This window comes from Apium graveolens, chromosome 3, assembly GCF_009905375.1.
Source record: "Apium graveolens cultivar Ventura chromosome 3, ASM990537v1, whole genome shotgun sequence".
Taxonomy (NCBI): domain Eukaryota; kingdom Viridiplantae; phylum Streptophyta; class Magnoliopsida; order Apiales; family Apiaceae; genus Apium; species Apium graveolens.
Window position 1 is genome coordinate 19,194,104 of NC_133649.1, and position 23,776 is coordinate 19,217,879.

The 23,776-nt window shown below is 40.3% G+C and overlaps 1 protein-coding gene across 2 annotated transcripts; it reads right to left on the bottom strand.

Moving 5' to 3' along the window:
- Positions 1-9,889: 9,889 nt before the first annotated feature.
- On the bottom strand, positions 9,890-12,720 carry LOC141710619 (aluminum-activated malate transporter 8-like). 2 transcript variants are annotated; one of them, XM_074513185.1, is made up of 6 exons: positions 12,226-12,720; positions 11,999-12,118; positions 11,597-11,869; positions 11,349-11,482; positions 11,123-11,266; positions 9,890-10,779 (listed from the first exon to the last, which is right to left on the bottom strand). In XM_074513185.1, the coding sequence occupies exons 1-6, from the start codon at positions 12,506-12,508 to the stop codon at positions 10,309-10,311; spliced, it is 1,425 nt and encodes a 474-aa protein (XP_074369286.1). In that variant the 5' UTR covers positions 12,509-12,720; the 3' UTR covers positions 9,890-10,308. The 2 variants fall into 2 exon arrangements, with proteins under 2 accessions (XP_074369286.1, XP_074369285.1); XM_074513184.1 differs by having other exon boundaries at positions 11,978-12,118.
- Between the last annotated feature and the right edge of the window lie 11,056 nt (positions 12,721-23,776).

Genomic DNA, 23,776 nt, shown 5'->3' on the forward strand with positions numbered 1-23,776 from the left:
TTGGCAAAGGCCTGGAAACCACCTTCCAGAAGGAGCTCATCGATCTACTAAAGGAATACGCTAACGTGTTCGCTTGGTCCCCGGAAGACATGTCGGGGATTGATGAATCTGTCGCCATGCACAGCCTGGACGTAGATCCAAAGCAAAAACCAATCAAGCAAAAATGAAGGAACTTTGCCCTGGAGAGACAACAGGCAATCGACCTAGAAGTTGAAAAGTTGTTAAAAGCAGACATAATCTGTGAAATTAAGTATCCGGATTGGCTAGCAAACGTTGTGCTGGTCAAGAAACCCAATGGAAAATGACGAATGTGCGTGGATTATACAAGCCTCAATTCGGCGTGTCCTAAAGACTCCTACCCCCTGCCCAACATTGACCAGCTGATAGACGCGACCTCGGGCCATGTAATGCTAAGTTTTATGGATGCCTTCTCGGGATACAACCAGGTTAAGATGAATCCGGCAGACATCGCGAAGACGGCGTTCATCACACACCGGGCTGTCTACGCTTTTGTTATGATGCCGTTTGGGTTAATCAACGTCGGGGCGACATACCAGAAAATGATGAATACCATCTTCAAAGATCAGCTGGGCAGGAACATGGAATCTTATGTTGATGATATGATCTCTAAGTCGGTCACAATCCCAGAACACATCCAGGACCTCAGGGAGTGTTTCGATAACTTGAGAAAGTACAACATGAAGCTGAACCCAGAGAAATGCGCGTTCGGGGTTCCCTCCGGGAAGTTTCTTGGTTTTCTGGTCAGTGAAAGAGGAATAGAAGCCAACCCGGAGAAGATCAAAGCTATAATGGAAATGACAATCCCCCAGACTCAAAAGGACATTCAAAAGCTTGCAGGATGCCTAGCAGCCCTTCGAAGATTTATCCCAAAATTGGTAGAGAAATGCCTGCATTTCTTCGAGCTGTTAAGAGGAGCCCAGAACAAAAAACTGATCGACTGGACCCCAGATTGCCAAACAGCGTTTGAGGAAGTCAAGCAACATCTGATGAACCCGCCTATTCTGTCAAAAGCAAAGCCCGGGGAGCCCCTTTATCTCTACATCGCAGCCGGGGAAAGAGCGATATCTTCCACACTCATTCGGGAGGAAAATGGTTCACAGAGCCTGGTATACTATGTAAGCCAAGTCCTGAAAGACCCAGAAACCCGGTACCCAAACTTGGAAAAATTCGCACTGGCTCTTGTGCACTCGAGCAGGAAGCTAAGGCAATACTTCCAAGGCCGGGAAATCCGGGTAATCACTAATCAACCACTTCGCAAAATCATCCATAAGCCAGATGCCTGCGAGAGGTTAGTCAATTGGGCAATTGAATTGAGCCAATTCAATATCAAATTTATTCTGAGGACAACTATAAAGGCCCAGGCGCTGGCCGAATTCGTCATGGAATGCACCTTTTCGGAAGTCCCGGAGCAACATAAACCCCAATCCGGAAAGAAGAAGAGGCCAGCAACCGGGATTCTTGGACATTACATGTCGACGGTTCGGTTACAGCCGAAAGGTCCGGAGCCGGGCTGATCCTTTCCAGCCCGGGCGGATTCGCAATCCAGCAGGCCATAACCTTCGCCTTCAAAGCAACAACCAACCAGGCTGAATATGAAGCTCTGCTCTCCGGACTCAGGTTAGCCAAATCCCTTGGAGTAAGGAGTTTAACCATTTATAGTGATTATCAAATTGTGGTAAGGCAAACCAATGGTGAATATGTCGAAAAAGATCCCAAATTAGCCCGGTATCAGGAGATGGTTAGGGCAATCCTGGAAACCATCCCGGACTCAACCATCTTGCAGATAAACAGAGAGGAAAATGTGAAGGCAGACGAACTGTCCAAGCTCGTCCAGAATACCTCAGATTTAAGCAGCTCGGTTTACTTCGAGGAGCTCGGAGCCCCCAGCACCGATCGGCCCGAGGTATTATGTATTAGTAGCCCGGATAACTGGATGACTCCTTACATAGCTTATCTTAAGGACGACACCCTTCCGGAAGACCAGAACAAAGCACGGTACCTCAAGTATAAAGCTGCCCGCTTCTTTTTGGAAGATAATCAGCTATACTAGCGAACTTTCTCTGCCCCGACTTTAAAGTGTGTTGATCCAGATGAGGCAGATTATTGTCTCCAGGAGGTGCACGAGGGAATCTGCGGGGATCATTTAGCCGCTAAAGCTCTAGCCTACAAGGTCATCAGACAAGGCTACTATTGGCCCACAATCCATGCCGATTCAGTTGCCTATGTGAAGAAATGCAGCAAGTGCCAAAAGTTCAGCAACGTGCCGAAACAAGGTTCAAGCCTCCCCGGGTCCGTTCTCTCTCCGATCCCATTCGCTGTCTGGGGAATTGACATCATGGGCCCTCTCCCTCGAGCAAAAGGGGACCTTCGTTATGTTCTCATAGCAATCGATTATATGACCAAGTGGGCAGAAGCCAAGGCTATGAGAACCATCAATCAGCAAGACTGCATCAAATTTGTGGATACGATTGTGATGAGGTTCAGGATCCCAATGGTTTTAATCTCGGACAATGGGCCACAGTTCGTGGGTTCAGATTTTGAAGCCTATCTCAAAGAGCTCGGGATAAGGCACAGAAAAGCATATGTGTCCCATCCACAAGGAAATGGACAGGTTGAGGTCACAAACAGAACCATACTTCGAGGTTTGGAAAAGAGACTGGAAGACTCTAAAAAGAACTGGCCGGATGAACTCCCGAAGGTTTTATGGTCATACAGAACTACCTCCCGGACGGGAACCGGTGAGACTCCATTCAAGCTTGCCTATGGTACCGAAGCCCGGTTACCGGTAGAAACCGGATCCCCCTCTCATAGAGTGGCCAACTTTGACGAGGTCTCTAACATAGAAGGCCTCAGAACCAACCTCGAACTCCTGGATGAAGTAAGAGATCGGGCCGTAGAAAAAATGGAAGGCTACAAGGAAAAAACAAGGCTTTACTTTGCGAAGAAGGCCAGGATAAGAGAATATGTGGTGGGAGATCTAGTGCTCCGGGACACCGAAGCCTCAGACCCAACTAATCAAGGGAAACTGCAACCGAACTGGGAAGGCCCCTATATAGTCAAGGAAGTGATCCATCCGGGAACCTACAAGCTGAACTACCTCAACGGGACCGAGGTCCCCAACACCTGGCACGGAACCCGGCTAAGGAAATTCTACCAATAAGGAAAAGGTACATATTCTGGGAACACCTCTACATTTATACTATGATATTTTGATGTAAGCGCTATTCCCATTCGCCCCAGAATGTAATTTTTGCTTCCAATATGAATGAAAAACTCTACTTTAAGCGTTCCATAATTTGAATCAATTTCATTATGCTGCTTATTTATCTACCATCAGATTTAAAAACACAGCCCATGTGTACTTTACAAATTTCTATCAAAGGGAAATTTACCCCTGCCCGGGGTCCTATAAAAACTCAACCCATGAGTACTTACAAAATTTCTACAAGATAAATATTTTCACCCCACCCTGGGGTCTGTAAAAACACAGCCCATGTGTACTTTGTAAATTTCTATTACATGGAAATTTACCCCTACCCGGGGTCCTATAAAATTTCTACAAGTTAAATATTTTTACCCCGACCCGGGGTCCGCAAAAACACAGCCCATGTGTACTCCAAAAAATTTCTTAACATATACGAGTCAATAAGAAAGGAATGAAAGAAAAGCACAATCATATTAAACTACCCTGGGGAAACACACCCCGGGGGGAAAATCGAAATCATTCAGATTACAAACAAGTTAAAAAAGCCAAAAGGCTCAGTTCGGAATGGCTTAAACTAAAAACATGGAAATAGAAATTACATGCCAAAAAATGGCAAAGTTTTCAAACTTCGGCTGCAGGATCGGCGGGAGGAGAAGGAGGCTGTTCCGGGTCACCTTCTGGTACGGGAGGCTGCTCGGCAAGTGGCGATCCGAGAAAGGGAGGAACATTGCTAGAGGTTCCGGCACCAGACTCCCTTGCCTGGATGGCTTCTTTCTCCTGCTCTAGCCGCGTCTCCTCCTCAATGTACATCTCCAAGAAGACATCGATTGTACACTGAGGCTCTTCAACAAGATACTTAGAAGCGACATTCCAGCAGATCTGGATCTTCTCCAGGACTTTGTCATTCAGCTCTTCGAAGTACGCGGGGGTGCCCCGGAACCCTGCCAGAACCTCCTCGGGAGTGGGCCGGGCTACAAGATCATCCTTCAGCTTCTTATTTTCAGCCCTCATCTCCCGGACAGAAGCCTTGGCCCGATCCTGCCTCTCCCGGATCTCGTCCAAAAGCTTCTTATGAGCAGCAGCCTCCCTTGCACTTGCCTCCTTCAACTCCTGTACCTCCCGGGACAGCTTTTCGGATTTAGTCTTGTAAACCTCGGCAGCATCAGCCTTCGCTTGTAGGCTCCGGGTTATGCAAACCAGTCCAGCAACCCGGGAGTTAGCCGGAAAACATTATAAATCGCGATTAGAAAACAAAAATACAACAAAATAAGAACTGGGCAAGTAAGAAAAAAGCTTATAACAGTAATATCCTCCTGAAGCCCGACCAGGAAGTCGTCGAGAGGCTCCTTCATGTACTTCTTCCTCTCCGCCGTGCTAGCATAGTTCTCAAACAGCTCCCTCCGGCGAGTCTCCGGGGTGAAACTAGCAAGCAGGGCCTTCAAAGTTTCCGGAGTATCCGGGGCCAGGTCAACAGCAGACTTCTTCGAAACAGGGCCCTCAGATACATCATCACCTTTCTCCCCGGAACCCGTGGGAGCACTCTTCCTCTTCCGGGGTGCTGGGACCCTTGTCACATCCCCTGGCTGCACGTCCTCGACCCGGGGCTCGTTGATCACGATCGTTGTCCTCCCTGGACGAGACGGTGCCACCTTCCGGGTCGCATCATCACCCTCGCCAACCTTCTTCTTCCCAGAGTCTAAGATCGTCATCCCTCCAATCCTTCGCAGCTTCGCCGACAGATCCTTAAGTTGGGCAGACATATTCGAGGGATAGGGAATTAACTTCGGAATACCTGAAAAGGAGACAACAAAATATCAGTCCCGGATACAAATAATCAATAAAAGCTAAAGCAACAAAATAACACTAAGGCAAAAGACTTACATCCGGCAGCATGCATGTTTTCATTGCTAGTAAAATAGTCCTGGGTCCATTGCATCCCAAGTGCCCCACAGAAGGCATAAACCATCGCGAGAGCTTCTTGCCCGAGCTGCTGGACCGGAAACCTATCTGTTTTAATTTCAAGTTTATGGAGCGGCATGAACTCCAAATCCCCACCCCGGACAAAAATGAACTCCCGGTGCCATCCCTTAAGTGACGTCAACATGCTGACCGGGAGAACCATCTTATCGGAAGGATACCCACAGTCCTCGATCCTAAACATGAACTCATAAATCGGCCGAGCTGTGGATCTCTTAATTCTGAAAATGTGGTGGAAAAGTTTGAAGGTGGGGAGGTAATTTTTGGCATGACAACAAGCTAAAAACCAACTTATCCATTTCACTGAATTCGGGGCTAGTTGGGTGAAAGGAATCCCATAAACATCCCGGCATAGGGATTTGGTGAACTGATGTAATCCGAGGCGCATGCCCCGGAGATGCTCTAAGGGAATCCCGACCCATCCCCCCTTCGGTCTGTGATACACCCTCTCATGCTCCTCAGGCCATCTCCATTGGAAGGTATCATCAAGGTTAAAGGCGAGTCTAAGGGCGCCATCTACCTCAGCGTCCGTATATTTCTCCTGAACCTCCTTATGAACCGCCCCACACTCATACCTGGTCCCCGGGGCGGTAAAAAACTTCCTATTCATATCGTCTTCATCGTAAGGCTCCCTACCTCCCAAACCATTCGGGCCCCCGTACGCCTCAGATAAATCTCTGTAATAAAACCCCAAGGGCTTAGGGTTCACTCGGCACTAGACGAAATATTCATCCACGTCCTCCCAAGATCCATCCGGATTCGATAAGGTTCCCCAGGGACCTAAAACTAGGGTCTGGGCTAAGACTTGTTGGGGTTGGTCAACCCGGGGAGGCATCTCTGCAGAGCTACTGGAAGAAGAAGATGAAGGGTAGAAGGAGTTAAGTTCGCCTAAACCTCTAGGCCTTTCGGGATACCGACTCCTAAGGGTAGCAGTACGTTTAAAATGGGTACCCGGCATAAACTACGTGTATCTATATAAGCGAACCCCGGAGTCAATGCCAAACCCGAACCCAACAACAACAAAAACAAAACAAAAAAAACAGAAGAGTTTAGAAACAAATTGTGTATGTATCTTATCCCAGATCAAGATCTACAGCATATACATACACATACAACCAAAAACATATATCAAGAACACACCCCGGGCCCTTCAACTTTTTACACTACTAAAACCCCCTTATTCGCATATAAAACTACCAAAATCCATGTTATTTACACAAATCAAACACAAACCCATGAAAAGATATTCAAAACCTAATCAACTACACAAGTTCAAGGTTAAAATAGCAAAGCAGCCACGGAAATAAGAAAGAATGGTGAAACAAAAAGTACACAATGGCGAGGCAAAATCAGTATAAAACTATGACATGCACAGTGGTAGAACATGAAAAATCAAGAAAGGAGACAAGAACTTACAAATTTGCAGGAGAAAGAAATGCGTCTTCAACAGCAATGGCTCCAAAAATCTCTGTAAATGCTTTGTTGTCTCTCTCTGCGGAAATGTTTGCGTAAAAGAAAATAAAATGGGAGAGAGTGGTATTTATAGAAGGAAAAGAGGCAGGTGAAAGGTTTTGGAGAAAAAATTAACCCCCACCCACGTGGCAGAACCCAATTGGTCCCAAAAAATAACTGCACAACAGTTATTACATGAACTGTCATGTAATCATTACGTGGGTGCGTCTTTTTAGGAGAAAAAAGGGGGGAAGTTAAAGATGAAAACACTCAAAAGATACGCATAAACGTATGTATCTTTGACCCCGGCTGGAATCCTAACAGTCGTCTAACACCCCGGATTTGCAGCATCAACTTTTCAGAGTCCAGTCAAATCAAATGTCAGGAGTGTACTTGTGCACCAAACCGTGCCCAAAATTTAGATTCAAATGACTGACAAAGTCAACCCCGGAGTCTCTTTACCATTTGACCCCGGGGTTAGGGGCAACAAATCAAAAAACCCCCAAAGTTTTTCTAAGTACTTCAAGGAATCCCATCTTGAACTAAAATCAAATGACTGACCAAGTCAACCCCGGAGTCTCATCCCCATTTGACCCCGGGGTTAGGGGCAAAAAATCAAAAAACCCCCAAAAATTTTCTAAGTACTTCAAGGAATCCCACCTTGAACTAAAATCAAATGACTGACCAAGTCAACCCCGGAGTCTCATCCCCATTTGACCCCGGGGTTAGGAGGCAACAAATTAAAATATCCCCAAAAATTTTCTAAGTATAACTACTATACTCCCCCATCCGGGTAAACCCGCATAAGGGAGTAGGGGGAAAATGATAGCCTATAATAAGGCAGACCCAATAATAAAGGCCAAGGGCCCAATTACAAGAGCCCAAGGAGTACTCAGCTTTAACCTGGAAGGGCCCATGACACGTGGCAACATCACCACCGTTCAGGTACCCGGGATCCAGAACGTTCCTACGGTCCGGATCTAGTAGTACTCTGACGCATCCCAGGAGTCCAGATGCCCTACAGTCCAAAAGGCCAACCTACGGTCCAGATTAAAAGGTACAAACCCCTAAACCCTAGTAGGAGGCCTATAAAAGGTAGAACAGAAGGAATGTTACAGGTTACAACCTCGCATACTCTCTCTCTCTCACCAATACATATACACACACGCTCACACCATAATATATATTCGCATAATCCCTATTTTTCCCTTCTTCTCCTCAAAACTCTTTCTCATTCTCACGCCGGAGGTGCCGCGGGGACGCCACCCCCCTCCGGTTCTGTTTTGTAGGTTCCCACCCTACAGCTACACCGCACGCCGCCGCCATTTCTGTCCAAAAGGAGTTTGAGTCCGGGCCCGGAAAGGAGAAGACCCCGGGGTGATTTGGGATTATCAGGTATGTAGGGCGCTGTATAGTGTCTCAATATGCCATGTTCATCACAGAAAGATTTAAAATCTTTGAAGCAAAATTCCCCTCCACGATCTGATCTCAACACTTGTATACTCTGTTCGGCTCCGTTCTCAACCATCAATTTAAAGTTTTTAAAATAGTGAAGAGCATTAGATTTATTTTTCAACATATATACCCACGTCATGCGGGTATAGTCATCTACCAAGAGCATAAAATATCTATTACCCGCAAGTGTAGATGGAGTTATTGGTCCACAAAGATCAACATGTATCAAGTCCAAGACATATTTTGCAGAAAAATTAGTTTGAGAGGGGAAAGGCTTACGAGTTTGTTTGGACATGATGCATCCACTGCAATCTTCATTCAACTGGGCAAGTGCAGGTAGGCCATGTGTCATATTATGCTTGGACATCAAATACATCGCTTTAAAATTCACATGCCCGAGTCTATGGTGCCATAACCACGTTTTTTCCTCATGATGCGTCAGTAAACATTGTTGTTTTGCTTCAGTTATGTGAATTTTGTAAAGCTTGTTCCCAGATCTTTTAAGTTGCATGAGTAGATGCCCACAACTATCAAACACCCTGGCTTCTCCATTTTTGCACATAATTTTGATAGATTCTTTGCCCTCGATTTTGACTACAGACCCATCTTTGAATTTCACTTCTCCTTTCACTGTTCTGTCCAAATTCTCAAACTTCTCTCGATATCCTGTCATGTGGTTACTCGCTTCATTGTCGAGGTACCATGTGTTCGCCTCTACTTCTTGCTTGGTTTTTGAATTCTCGTTCTCTGTCAGTATAATAATTTCATCTGCATTTGTTTCACACATAACTATAAGTAAAGCAGGCTCATCATCATTTAACTGGGTCAAGTTCACATCTCCCTTCTGTGGTCTGAATTTCTTTGGTTTTCGACATTCGATCGTAAAATGACCGTATCCCCCACAATTGAAACACTTGACTTGGCTCCTATCTCTAACAATTCGACTATCTTTCACACGATAGTCGCTACCACCAGGAGACACATTCTTCCCACTCTGTTTTAACCATTTCTCTCGTGTTAGGAAAAGTTTTCCATCTTTGTTCTCCCTGCTTTTCCATTCCTCCTCTGTCATCAAAAGTTGTTGTCCTTCACTTATTTCTGACCCTCCCTGCACACGTTCTTCGTGAGCTTTCAGCGAGCCCATGACCTCTTCTACGAACATAGTGTCGAGGTTCCCAAACTGCTCAATTGCTGAAGCAATTTGAAGAAACCTCGTTGGTACGACCCTCAACAACTTCTTAACGACGTATGTTTCACCAATTACCTCTCCCAACGATCTGATATTTGTGACCAAACCGTTGAGTCTCATACAGAAATCATCAATGTGTTCCGTGTCTTTCATTTTTAACGCCTCAACTTCAGCTTTTAGTGTCTGTGCCTTAGCTTGTTTCACCTTGTCAGCGCCCTGGCTCAGCATTTTAAGTGCAGTCCATGCCTCCTTGGATGATTTTTTTTTGTTAGCGCTAACAAGGTGTCATCAAGGATTCTTTGATAAATAATTGCCAATGCTCGCTTGTCCATCTTCTCTTTAACAGCAGCCTTGGGATCTTTAGGTTCGATAGCCTCCCAAACGCCATAGGCCTGCATTACATTATCGCCTTCATTTTAATTACCCAGACTGTGTAGTTCGCCTTTCTAAGCATTCGATAGCTTAAATCATAACTTCCCTCCTTATTTTTGTTGGACTCCATTGAAAAGTTTACCCAGGATGCGTAAAGCTCTGATACCAGATGATAGATATAAAACTTAATGTAGATACGGAATTGTATAGATTGCTGATATGGAAAGTTCTCTGATCTTATTACTTTTTGAAAATTATTACTGCAAAATACATATAAGAAGAAAAATCACACATGCCTACAAAACAGGTTCACATCTCCTGTTTTATCTCCACTAACTTCCTAAACATAAGCAACTTTCTAGACTAAATTAAACTCTCCAACTTTAACAAATAACATTGGTTTATTACTAATCAGATAAATAAAAGACCTAAACATGTTTAGATTAAAACAGGCCAACACAGTCTTCATTTCGTATCTTTGTATAACAACTATAACATATCGGCGACTGCAGTTTTTAACAACAAATTAATGAAAAGCTGATTAATTTCTCCAGCTACTATATATAATTATAGATCATATGTACCGCTCCCTTACTCCCAATTTAATAATTATTTTAGCTAGTGTAATTATACATGTTCATACTAGTCTAGGGCAAGTGGCCGAGGGAGTAGTATTTATAATAACGACATGGACGCGGTTATCATCATTTCCATGAGTAGTGTCGCTTATTAGAGGCTTTACAGTACTACCACGGTGAATAATTATATGTGAAGATAGAGTTGACTCTGTACTTTCGAAAGAGGCCTTGTCCGAAAGTTCATGGATGGACTCAGAGATTTTTCCGACGCATTTAGTTATATCAATTAGTAAGGAGCCGACTGCAATGGACGGTATGATTTTCAATATATCTGCTCGGCCAGGTGAAGAAGCTTCGAGTGCAGCTCGAAGATCACTAATGGCTGCTTCACAATTTTTAATGTGTGTACTGGAGGTAGATGGACGCTTCATGTCTCTCAATGAGGAAGCTAATTCTTTCAAAGCCTTGCCTGATTCTGAGCTCATCTTCATACATGGCTCTGCAATTGTTTTGTGAAATTCTGACTGTACCTGCAACAATTGTTTATTTTGCTATAAGTTCATTCGTTAATGCCGAGTAACTTGCATGCATGACATTTGAGTGTACGTTATCACCGGAACTTGTGTCATCATGGCCAAATTTGTGTGAATCATTGGATCTTCCGGAAACTTATATTAAATTGATCTTCTGGAATCATTTTTATACTATATATATTGTATACAAATTTTATTTTAAAATATGTATATAAATAGATTATGCATCAGTTCTAACTTTTAAAATGGTTAGTGCTTGTAACTTGTAATTACAAACTTCACAAAGAAGCGTGATCGAAATAACCCAAATAAGATTAAGTCTACTGTATGTAATCGTTACTTGGATATCGGTATTGAGGTAGCCATTAAGAGCTTCAATATGATATGCACATTGCCTAATTAGGACTCCAGTTTTTAAGTATAGCTTCCAAGGGTGACTGAACTTAAATCTTCCGTGACCTGGTTCCCACCATGCAAAATTTGCCTGCCAATAAACATGAGTGTTTATTTGATTAATTGTTAGGTAATATGCGCATACATGAACTGATACAGCACCAATTCCTTACCAGCGATTCTTCGGATGCTTTGCTATTTAAAACACTTTTGTATCCATGAAGAAAGAGAAGCTTGTCTTTGCTACAGATATCAACATCTCTAGTACTTTCCTCCTCATGAAGTTTAAAGTATTCACCTCCAAATTCTACATCAAGATATAAAACTATGTAATGAAAGTTATGTATGTACAATAGCTGCACAATTTTACATTCTATAATATGCAAGTAAAACCAAAAACTTATTATGATCAATTGCGTACCTTCTAAGAAGCTGGCAAGCTTTTCCATGTTAAGAGCAATGAGTTTGTGTAAATCTTCACCCGCCCAAACAGGACAAAGGAATAATGATACGACCATACAAGTAGCACCACCGACGATGATTGTGAATAGGCGTTGGTTTGCCAGCTCTATGATTTTTTCAACTCGATAACCGGAGATAGCTACCATGCTAAACGTTAATATGAATATCAACACCCCGTAGTCATACCTCCTCTTTATATGCGGAAAAAATCTTACAAATGTCGATACTGCAGCTGCATTTACACAAACATATCTGGTTAAAATGTATGCCGTGCCAAATCTGCTTAAACTAAATATACGATATAATGATCACTGATAAGTGATAACGAGTTAATATATACCAAGAAGGAAGAGCAGACAACCAAGAAAAACAGGCTCCCCTTCCTTTCCAAGATGGATAGCTATGTAATTAGCTGCAAGTGCTAGACCACCAGCACAAAATGTTGCGATCCCTCTATTTATACCTTTGCTTAAGGTTCCACCTGGAATACAATAATACCAACATCAATTCTTCTACACCTTATATATAGCTGTCAGACCAAATTTAGGATTATCTCGAGCATAATATTTACATGTTTGAGTATCTTACCTACTGTAAATTCAAAAACTACGACTACGGTTAAAACAGCCCAGATTCCTGTTACGCCAAATCCGTCATATAAAGGCCTGATATAGTAAATCAAGGAGACAAATGTGAGAGCTAATGCAACTTTAAAAGAGTGTATAACTCTCCTCGGATCATCTATTGCCAGCTTCATTATTCTGTTCACAACATTCCCCATTTTTGTCCTAATCTTGCCAAATAAAGCCTTGGCCCAGTCACATAGCCGACTCATAAGCCCCTTCTCACATGTCGTTGACTCAATTTCCATGCCACCTTTGACGATATTTAACTTGCGTACTTATGATAAGAAATGATGAAAAGCTTGTCGATGATCAGATATCTAGCTTATCAAGTAAAAGGAGCTGACTACTGCATATAAGACCCTTTGAAGATCTATATATGCAGAGTCGGTAATTGTAAGTAAGAGTGATGGAGTGAATAAAGAGGGTTAGTAAGTAAAGGATGTAGAGAAAAGATACATACGCTTGAAGGTCCCTCACCAACTCAAATTATATAGCACCTAGTTTCGAGAAACAATAACATTTTGAGAATATATGACAAGTGGATTTTTATAATTTGTTCGACGAAACCACAAAGATTTGGTGGAATATTTATAAAACAGCGACCTGTGAATGGAGTTTGGAAAGGGTAGCTGACTAGGACTTTGCTTTGAGTTGGATCTAAACCCTAGATATAATAAAAATACGAGAGCAGTACTGTAATAACAAAACATATTCATGTGCCGTGTGCGCACTAGACATGAATAAAGCATATATTGGGGGCTACCTCCATCCCGTTCATTTACGTCCACCTCTCGATCTGTTTACGCACACAGACAAAAGCAAAAATATGGACTGTATGCCACTCAAGTGAGTGTGCAATTACCCACACACATATATATATATATATATGGAACTGATTATTTTTCAAATTAAGTGTAGCTTTGCTTAATTAGTATTAATCCAGTAGCTAGCTACCCGCCACATTCATATGGTGAAGGGGTCGCTAGTGAAAAACAAAGTGAAATAGATTATAAAATAGTAGTGGCCTCTACTTAATTAATTAGCCCCTATAAATTTAAGGTTTGTAATCCAACAGTTTATTCAAGTTATGCTTAATTTTATTCTACCGCCAATTGTATTGTTCAAGTACAAGGATCCTAACATTGTAATCACTTTAATGAGAGATATAACTAACTGGTCGATATAAATGATAAATAGATTTCAACAAAAGAAATATCATTTCCGTCTATCAAATTCAAATTTTAAAAAAGAAAATCAAGAAAAATTTAAGAATACTATTTTCTCAGGTAATGGCAACAGTACTCTAGTTAGAATGAAACACCGCCCACAAAATTGAGGAAACTGCTCTCTTTTGGTAGAGTTACTCTACTGAGTTTGATAAATTAGGCACCGGTAGATATAGAAGTACTTTTCTTTTTTGCTTTGGCAATGTCTCTCTTTATACGTGATCTTGAGTTTCTGATAAGGTCACGCAAAGCTCAGCTTTCATCTGATTTCAGCCCCAAGCATTTACTTTTTCTAAACTTTCTTTGCAAGCTCTCTTTTTAGTTTTTACCATGCTCGCATAAGTGTTTTTTTTTTTTTTCATTTTTAGATCTGCTGATGCTTTCACTCAAATTTTTACTTTTATATTTACATCTAGTCATCTACCTTAACATAATTAAGAAACGTAAATCCATAGTTATACTAACTCAAGTTATATTGGGCCTGTTTGGCATTACTTATAAGTCACTTACGGTTTTATAAGCCCGTAACAACTTATCAACAAGTGTTTGTCGACCCAACTTATACGCTGAATTTACAACTTATAAGCTGATAAGTTGAAAGTTGACAGTGACGTACTTTTTTCCAACTTATTTTCATTTTTTCACTTTTTTCTAAAGTTTTGATTTTAAAATATAAATTTTTAAATGTTTTCTAATTTAAGATTTATGAACTAAAATAATTGTAGTTAATAATTATTTGTTTTAATTTATTTAAGTAAAAAAACTTCTGACTTATAAGTAAATTTATCCAAACACTTATAGAACTTATAAGTATTTATCAATTTATCACTTATTTCGCACTTAATCATTTTAAATCATAAGTTACTTATTTTAAGATTTCCCAAACGGACACGTTATGTCTATATATGTTTGGGTTGCCCACCTGTTTTAATGATTACAAATAAAAACGAGGGGTTCAACCGTTCAAACACAATTGCAAAGAAAGTGATAAGTCTTTTTATTGGAATCGGCGGCGGATTCAGATTCCGAGTTCACTACGAATAGGCTATGAGATGGTGTTTTAAATACAATTTTTTTTTCATCATTTTAAGTACATTTTTGAATTTTTTTGTATTAAAACTTAATATTTTAATAATTTAACCTCCTATTTGTGATCATATAATTATAAATAAAATTAAATATGACTCAGAGTTTGAAAGATTTATTAGAATTATAGGGACATTTAACCTTTTTAGAGCATCTCCTGTACTAATAGTTATAATGGTTGGCTTAAAAAAATTAAAATAGGAAATAGTTAAAATTTTAAATATGGTTATTGGCGTGAATTTCAATAGGATTGGCTATAATAATGAATAGGTATAATTTTTGCTAACTTAAATTTTGGTTCAATAAATATAATCAATAAAGCATGATTGTCTAAATATTTTTGCTAAAGGGTCTGGTACATTAGAGTGCTGTTTTTTTAATATATTATCTATATTATGTGACACAGTAGATATTATAGTGAAGGCTTCACCGGAGATACTCTTCGTGGGGTCATTTTATAAAATATAAATACTAATACCTCAAAATTTTATAAATAACGTCTACTTTTTGTTTGTGAGGGATCACGTGTATCCCTTAACTGCTACATGAATCCGCCCTATCTTCAGTAGAGGCATCCTCTACCAAAACTTGTCAATTCACTAATAAAAATATTTTTTTATTTTATCTTCCTTCCATATCAAATGTAGTAACTTTTATTGGGGGCGAACCTTAACTCTGATACTACGGGGAGAAGAGAGAAAAGTAAGATTTTATTATAATATGACTTGTTCTTAATTACAATAGAAGAGTTGCTTATATAACCAACAATCATACATAATAAAAGAAAATATCCTAAAAAAAAAATTATTATAATAATGAAACTATCTAATAATATAATATCATTATATATATTAACAATTAGCACATTTTCAAGTTGCTTAAATGGTCTCCATGTTTGATAAATAAATAAATCAATAGAATAAAAGAGGAAGGTATAATAAATACAAATATAATACAAAAATGTATTTAAATTATTTAGAGGGAATGGTATCAAAAGTTAGCAACTTATCTTTACACTTTTTGAGTACTCTTGTCTCTAGAGTAGAAAGGTTGTTTATCACATATATATTGGCATCATTACGCCTTATAAGCACCATATTGGAGATGTTCTGCATCCGAATGCTTACAAATTCCCCCCTCTTAGCTTTGTGGGGTTTGGTTATTTTATAACTTATCTCAACATTGTTTATAATTTAAAATTAATAGTAATTATTACAATGGCTCTTTTAGCTCAAGAATATAAAGTAAACCCTACATTCAAAAGGAGATGGAAATGGAAGTACGTATTTGTTGAAGGGCATAAATGTGCTTCTCCGGGCTAAACACATTCGTTTTATGCAATTTGTATTACACTGATTTCGTCAAATTTAGAGTAAAAGCCTAGTCAGCCTTCACAAACTAGTGAGTAGGATCTGACTTGACCATGTTCATATTCAAACCCAAAGTTCAAACTTTTGGAGATTGAACCCGAATTTCGTATTAATTAAGATGAGATCGAGCTAGTTTAAAAGCTCTATTTCAATCACATAAATTTCATCAATAATTAACTTGGTTCACGTTATTTGCAGGTTATTGCGTGAACCCGTGAGATTTACCCGATACGTATCTAAATTGTAGTGGTTGCGGGTTACCTACAATAAAATTAAAAAAAATCACCAATAATATTATAACATCTCAAATTATCTGAGTCATATTTATTTTTTTCAAACTATACGGTCCCATTTCGTTCGGAAGTAAAATGAGATACATGTTAGTATGTTAGTGCATTTAGACCAACGAATTACACCTCTAAATAAAAGAGGGTTTGACGTATTATTCAAAATATTCTCAAGAAATTGCAAGACACCAAGAACAAGCACTTTCGAAAGGCCTATATTCCAATAGTCCATCACTTGCATTCAACTTTAATCTTCCACTGTCAATCTAAACCATATATTTGCTAATGGATATTAGTACATTGGACTGATATGCAATCTCCCTAGCAAGGTCCAATGTAAAAGGTCAAATACGCCCTCAGCCCCTCACGTATTAAAAGCTGATAAATTCTGAGATTGCAGATCTCAGTAGAATTTTCTATACATAATACATATAGTAGAAATATATATATATATATATATATTCCAACATTATTAGTTTCGGATGACATATATGCATGGAATTAACAAGGATTAGGCAAATGATTATGCAGATGGATGTTGAAAAAGTACAAAGATTGCCGAAGCAGCCATGAAAGTGTTAGCAGCACTAGCTGCAAATATTATATGAACTTTATAGAGTACGTATATGTATATCAAAGTATATATATCTGGAGAAGATCACAACTAAATCTCATAACACTTAATAATGCTGTACTCAAAGCCAAACAAGTTGCACTATAGCACTAGCATATATTAGTTGTACTCTATCTATTACATGAGAATAGCTAAGCTAGCTAGGGTAGTGCTGAGGAAGGAATAATGATGGTACGCTGCTGGAGGACTGCATTTTAAAACGCCAAGGTGAAGTCCAGACGTGATTCAACTATATTATTCTATCTTCACTAATGCTTTAAATTGTACATCTTGTACGGTAATGCAATAAGTGGTCATATTATTCATATGATGATCCATATAGACAAGAGCAGACCCAAACCAAGTGGCTAACTTTAGCTGAAAATTGTTTTTCAAAGATATGAATCCGCATTATAAGAAAAACTGACCATTTTCAAAAAGGTGGTGGCAATTAAGGGATTGTGAAAACTCTGGTGAAGTCCAATAATAATCTTTGAAAATTTGTCAAGTAATTTATGTTTAAGAACAATTAATCTCATTTTTTAATGATTTATGTTGCATATTAGTTTTAATATATCTGTTAATTTATAGATGTCTAACCTGTTACTTGCATAGATTGTGAATAAAATGGTATACTTGTACATAATTATTCAGAATGAAGAAAAGAATTTAAAGCAGAAGCTGCCCAAGATTGAATTGGACAATAAGTAGTAAATTACTAAATTTTTGTGCAGAACACAACTATTGTAGTCCAATACATTTGAGATGTGTAGTCCAATACATTTGAGATTGACAGTATAGTCCCCTACAAGTAATTGGGCTTTTTATTTTCTAGTTTAAAATTTATTCAAGAGCCACACACCAAGCCCATAGTAACCTGCAAAGTCTAAACGGTCTCTCTAGGATTCCAAAATCAATTGCAAAAAATAGTATGTCAAGAGAATAGAAAATGGTGTTACGTCTTTGGAGCTAGTTCATACAAAAGTGCAATATTTGATTTAATTTGTATTTAATGAATTAAAAAAAAAGAGGAGATAATAGATATGGAGTGTTTTGAGTGGTGAACAAAGTAAGAAAATGCATATGTCATATCCTATTCTGCCACTTTTATATGTTAGATACCGTTAAAGGTCCATGTTCTTCTAGCCCATAATATGTGTTTGGGTTGATGTGAAAAAAAATTGGGCCGACCGAAAAGAGATCAGCTCATGTAGGAAGACAATGGACCAGCCCAAAAAAGGCAAAGACAGGGTCCTCTAACCACAACGTCCACTTCCCCCTCTTATCGGAACAATCTGAAGACTCCGGACAAGCAACATTAACATCGTTCAGGTTATATCCACAAGGATATTCACTTCTATACATACACAATATCATATACTCAAACTATCTCGTATTAGAATTTACTATCTGAAACTAGTTAACTTATTCTCACACCGGAGGTGAATCGGGGGAATAATCCCTCGCATTCTTCTCTTTGTAGGCCGAAGCAGAAGTCGAAGACGAAGTCTGGTAGGCCGAAAACTGGTTTCAACATTTGGCGTTGTCTGTGAGATTATGAGATTAAGTTCCGAGATCTGAGAAGATGGAAAACATGGTAATGAACAAGACCCTCCTAGGTTTACCGATCCAAAAACTAATCGTACGAAACAACCTCTATTCACCCCTCGGAACCTGGAAACTGATATCGATAAGGAGGCTGACATAGTCCCAACTCTTGAAGAGCAGGCGATGCTGAAGAAACCAAGGGCCGAAAAGATCGCCAAAGAGAAGGGAAAGTCAAAAGAAAGCGATGAGGCTGAACAGGAAAAGGCCAAAAAATGAGAGGCTAATCCGCTGAAGCTCAAAGTTATAAAGCTACAAATGGAGGAGTTGAAATTTGAAGAGTAGGCGCTAAGGGCGTCCCTGGAAGAAACTGAAGGGGCCAAAAATTCCCGAAAGGAGAAACGAGTCCATGTTGAGGAAGATGGGTCCACGGACTCTGACTCACACCATAGGCGAAGGAGGACGAAAGTCGTATTGACTTCGGACTCCGACCAGGAAGAAAAAGAGATACGTCGTGAACTAGACTTTCCAGATTGGAGAAAGCTATGTTTGGGGATAGGAAGTTTAGTCATGAGCCGGTTGTAACCGAAGAAATTGAAACTTATCGGCCCCATTCGGGTGAAAAAAATAATTCCCGAAGATGATCGAGTTCAATGGGAGGGAGACCCCAAAAGCCATTATGACAAGTATGAATTGCTGATGACTGGCTTGGGCCACAACCAGACGACGCTATATAAGATGTTCAAGTCATACCTGAAATGAGGGGCATCAATGTGGTATAAGTCGTTTCGGCCACGTTCGATCCACTCATGACATCAATTGAAATGGAAGTTCATAAGGCACTACTCACATTTGTGCCGAAGGGAAAAAGACACTGAGACCCTCATACACTGCAGGCAAAGGACCAATGAGCCTCTGGGCGATTACTTGGCCCGGTTTAAGGAGGAAGCTGGGATGGTCATCAATCTAAATAAGACAAAATCTATGGGATATTTGACTACTGGACTGGACCTGGTTAAAGGTAAAAAGCTTATTTCATCCCTTTACGATTATCCGTCAAAATATTTGAATGATATCTATGTGAGATGGGGAGAACATCCGAAGGAAGATGGAGATTGTAAAGGGGTACAAAGAGCCCCGAAGAGAAGATTGAGGCCGACAGTCAAGCTGCTATAAATATTCTCGAGGGTCCATTAGAGACCGAAAAGATGATCATAGGACTAGATAAGAAGCGGTCTAATAGAGGTTTGGAGAGACGGAGAGATAGAGAGTCGATCACGTTTACACCACTTAATGGGCTGATCTCCAAAATTCTCCATAAAATTAAGGGCAAACCTGGCTTCGTTCGACCAGCCAAGATGAAGATGGCCGATCACAAGAAGAATGCCAATAAGTAATACTGATGAGTGTTTCCATTTGAAGAGGCTACTTCAAAAAATGATTAAGGTCGAAGAACTGAATGAGTTTGTAAGAGATTTGAGGGACAAACTAGGGCCGAACGAGACAAGAAATAGAGAGCCTGAAGAGAGATATTGGGGGAGGTGCATTTCCGGAGGCGGCACCCTCGGACTGACAATAAAAAATCCAGAAAAAGGTACGCTCGACAAGTTTATAACTTATACCAATTCAGCCCTTCCAGACATACTATGCCACTCTCCTTCACCGAAGAGGATTGTGAGGTTGTGATATACCCTTATGAAGATCCGTTGATAATCCATCCTATCATCGGGGGAACAAGATATGGAAGGTGTTAGTAGATGAAGGTAGTTCGGAAAACATCATATTTCACCGAACATATATAAAGAAGAAACTCGCCGGACAAGAAATAGAGCCATGCCATGAGGCACCTCTTGAGGCCTTCGGTGGTGAACATATCCCCTATGAATGTATGATCACTTTACCTGTCCTTATTGGTAAAATGCCCTATACTGCTAAAAAATCGGTGACGTTTTATATCGTAAGGGTTGAAAGCCCCTATAATGCACTCTTGGGATGACCATTCTTGTCTGTCTTCCAGGCTTTTGAGTCGATTCTCGGCCCACCCCAAACTGAAGTTCCCAACTGAGAAAAGGGTGGAAGAAATGAGAGGAGACCAAAAGAAAGTTAGAATCATCATGCTGGAGAATCTTGACAAGGATCAGGATTATGAAGAAAATGACACCAATGGGGAGAGAAAGCGTTTAGATTCCGAACCAGGTGGAAGTAAGCAATTGCTTAAAATTGAGCTAGAAAAATTTGGGGTCGACCAGTTTTTCCCAATTGCGGAGCTTGCAACCGAAGTGGAGGAAGTTGAGTTGTATATCGGATGCTCAGGGAAGATGGTCCGTACAGAGACATATATGGAACATGACCTGAACGAGAAAGTCATAGCAGTAGTAAGGCAATACCATGACTTCTTCGCATGGGGGCTTGAAAATATGTCTAGGCTAAATCCGAAGACGGCTAAGTATTATCTTAATGTGAAGCCCGAGCCCGTGAAGCAGAGGAAGAGGACCTTTGCCTTAGAGAGACAAAAGGTCATTGAGGCCAAAGTGGAAAAATTGTTGAAGGCTAAGTTTATTGAAGAAATAGAGTATTCGGACTGGCTCGCTAACGTGGTTGTTATTAAAAAGTCAAACAACAAATGGAGAATGTGTGTAGATTACACCGACCTAAATAAAGCATGCCCGAAAGACCACTATCCTCTGTCGAGCATTGATCAGTTGATAGACGCTACGGCCGAATACCAAGTTCTCAGTTTCTTGTACGCCTTCTCGGGCTATCATCAGAACTCCAGGAATGCTGTGGACATTCCGAAGAATGCCTTCATCATTCCGAATGGGACATATGCTTATATCAAAATGCCTTTCGGCCTGAAAATGCAGGGGCAACCTTTCATACAATTGTCAATAAGTTCTTTAAAGAAAAAATTAGACCAAATATGTAATGCTATGTGGACGAAATAATTGTCGAATCCCTCTTCCGAGATCATGTTGAAGATCTCCGGGAGTGTTTTGAGACTCTGAGGAAAAATAACATGAAGATTAACCCGAGCAAGTGCATGTTTGTGTATCAAGTAGGAAATTCTTGGGGTACATGGTTAGTGAACAAGGCATAGAAGCCATCCGGAGAAAATACATGCAGTATTAGATATGGAGGCCCCGAAGTGTATCATGGATATTCAAAAGTTAATAGGCCGATTAAGTGAAGTTCAGCGCTTTATATCAAGGTCAGCCGAAAGGGCACTTCCTTTTTTTATTGTGTTGAAGGGCTCAAAAACTTTGAATGGGGACCTGAATGCCAGACAGCCTTTGAGCAAGTGAATGAGTACTTGACTAAAGCCCCGCTGCTAATGAGACCAGATCTGAAAGAGACACTCCAGCTCTATCTTGCCATTTCAAAATGAACACTTGGGGCAGTCCTAGTGAAAGAACATGATGGTTATCAACATCATGTTTTTTATATATCACATATGCTTAAAGATGCTGAAACCAAGTACCTCAACACCGAGAAGTTTGTATATAGGCTGGTAATGGCCACCTAAAAATTGCGACACTATTTTCAAAGGAGGACGGTGTAAGTGGTGACAGACCAGCCACTTAAGAATATTCTGAAAAGGCCCAAGGCTTAGGGTAGGGTAGTCGCTTGGTCTATTAAGTTGGGCGAATATGACTTAGAGTTCATACCAAGGACGTCCATTAAAGCACAATTAATGGCCGATGGAAGCTTTTTATTGATAGGTCAGTAACAGGTTCGAAGTATGGTGCGGGACTCATCTTATCATCCCATTAGGGTTTCGAAATATGCCAAGCTATTCGGTTCACTTTCCTTCTCACCAACAATGAAGCTGAGTACGAAGCCTTTCTAGCGGGGATGAACCTATGATGGTAGTGAAACACTTTTAAGGGGAATATGAACAAAGGGATCCTCGGATTCGCGCTTATGCTATCAAGGTACGAGAATTATCTTTGTCTTTTCAGTCCTTTGAGTTAAGTTAAATTGGTAGAAAAAATAATAGCTGCACGGACACGTTGTCTCGCCTAGCATCGGCTGAGACCCGGAATCTCACCGGTTCCATCTATCTTTTCGAAGTAAAAACTCCTTCTATTGACAAGAATTAATGTATGGAAATCCACCAAGTAGTGACATAAATAATACCAATTCGAGCCTTTTTGGAGAAAGAAACATTTCCTCTAAGCAAGAAAGAGGCACAAAAGGTCAGATACATAGCGGTCGGTAACACAATTACTAGTAGGAAGCTCTAGTGGAGGTCAGCCTCATCACCCTTATCTGATGCCTGGACACTGAAGAGCAAAAGTTGGCTCTAGAGTCGGTCCACGAAGGCATCTGCGGTGAACACCGTGTTGGGCGAGCTCTGGCCTTCAAAATTCTTCGACAGGGATAGGATGAAATCCAAAGATTTACTAATGATAGGATGAAATCCAGAGACTTACTAGATGAGCATCAATTTTATGTATTTCCGGAAGAAGGTAAAACAAATTTAATCAACTGACTTAACATGGTTTTTTTCCGTATGCTTATATATGTTCCTGTTGTATTTTCAATTGCATGTAATATTGACAAGGGCAATGACACTAGTGCAGGGGCAACCGTTAACATTATTGATGAATAAAGCAATGTTTCGGCCTTTATTTGAAGATACACGATGATGTTATTTGAAGCTGCAAACTTTTATTGTTTTAACTATATTTCTTTAGGAACTTGTTGCTAAATTTTTTGCTGATTTGGTGTAATACTTTGGCATGGACCATGCTTATGGATTTAAAATTTATCATTGTAATATTTAAGGATGTTGATGTCTGGATGTTGTTTGAAGTTACAGTTAAAATATTTATATTTTATATGTTTGAGGTTTGACTTTCACAGAAGAAAAAACCCGATTAAACCAAACCTACCCTACCCAACTCGGCCTATTAATAATAGGGTTGGGTTATAAATTTTCTTGAGGGTTAACGGGTTCAATTTTTTATAAACTGAATTAATTGGGTTGGGTTGATATTTTCCGGTCAACCCGACCAACCCAAACCCTATTCACCCCTAGCAGTGGATATTGTTGGAATCCTACCGACTAAAACTAAACAGGTGAAGTACTGCATCGTGTCCATCAACTATATAACTAAATGGGTTAAAGCCAGTCCATTGGCCACCATAACCGAAGAGGCAGCAAAGAAGTTTATGCTAGAACAAGTGATACCGGGGGTTGGAATTTCCAAGGTGTGTGTCTCGGATAATGGTACTCATTTTATTGGAAATAAATTCATAACTTTCTTGCACCATTTTAGGATATAGCAAAAATTCAGCTCTGTGGGCCATCCTCAAGGAAATGGGGCGATTGAGGCTGCAAATAAGATCATCTTCGATGGCATCAAAAAGAGGCTAGGTGAAG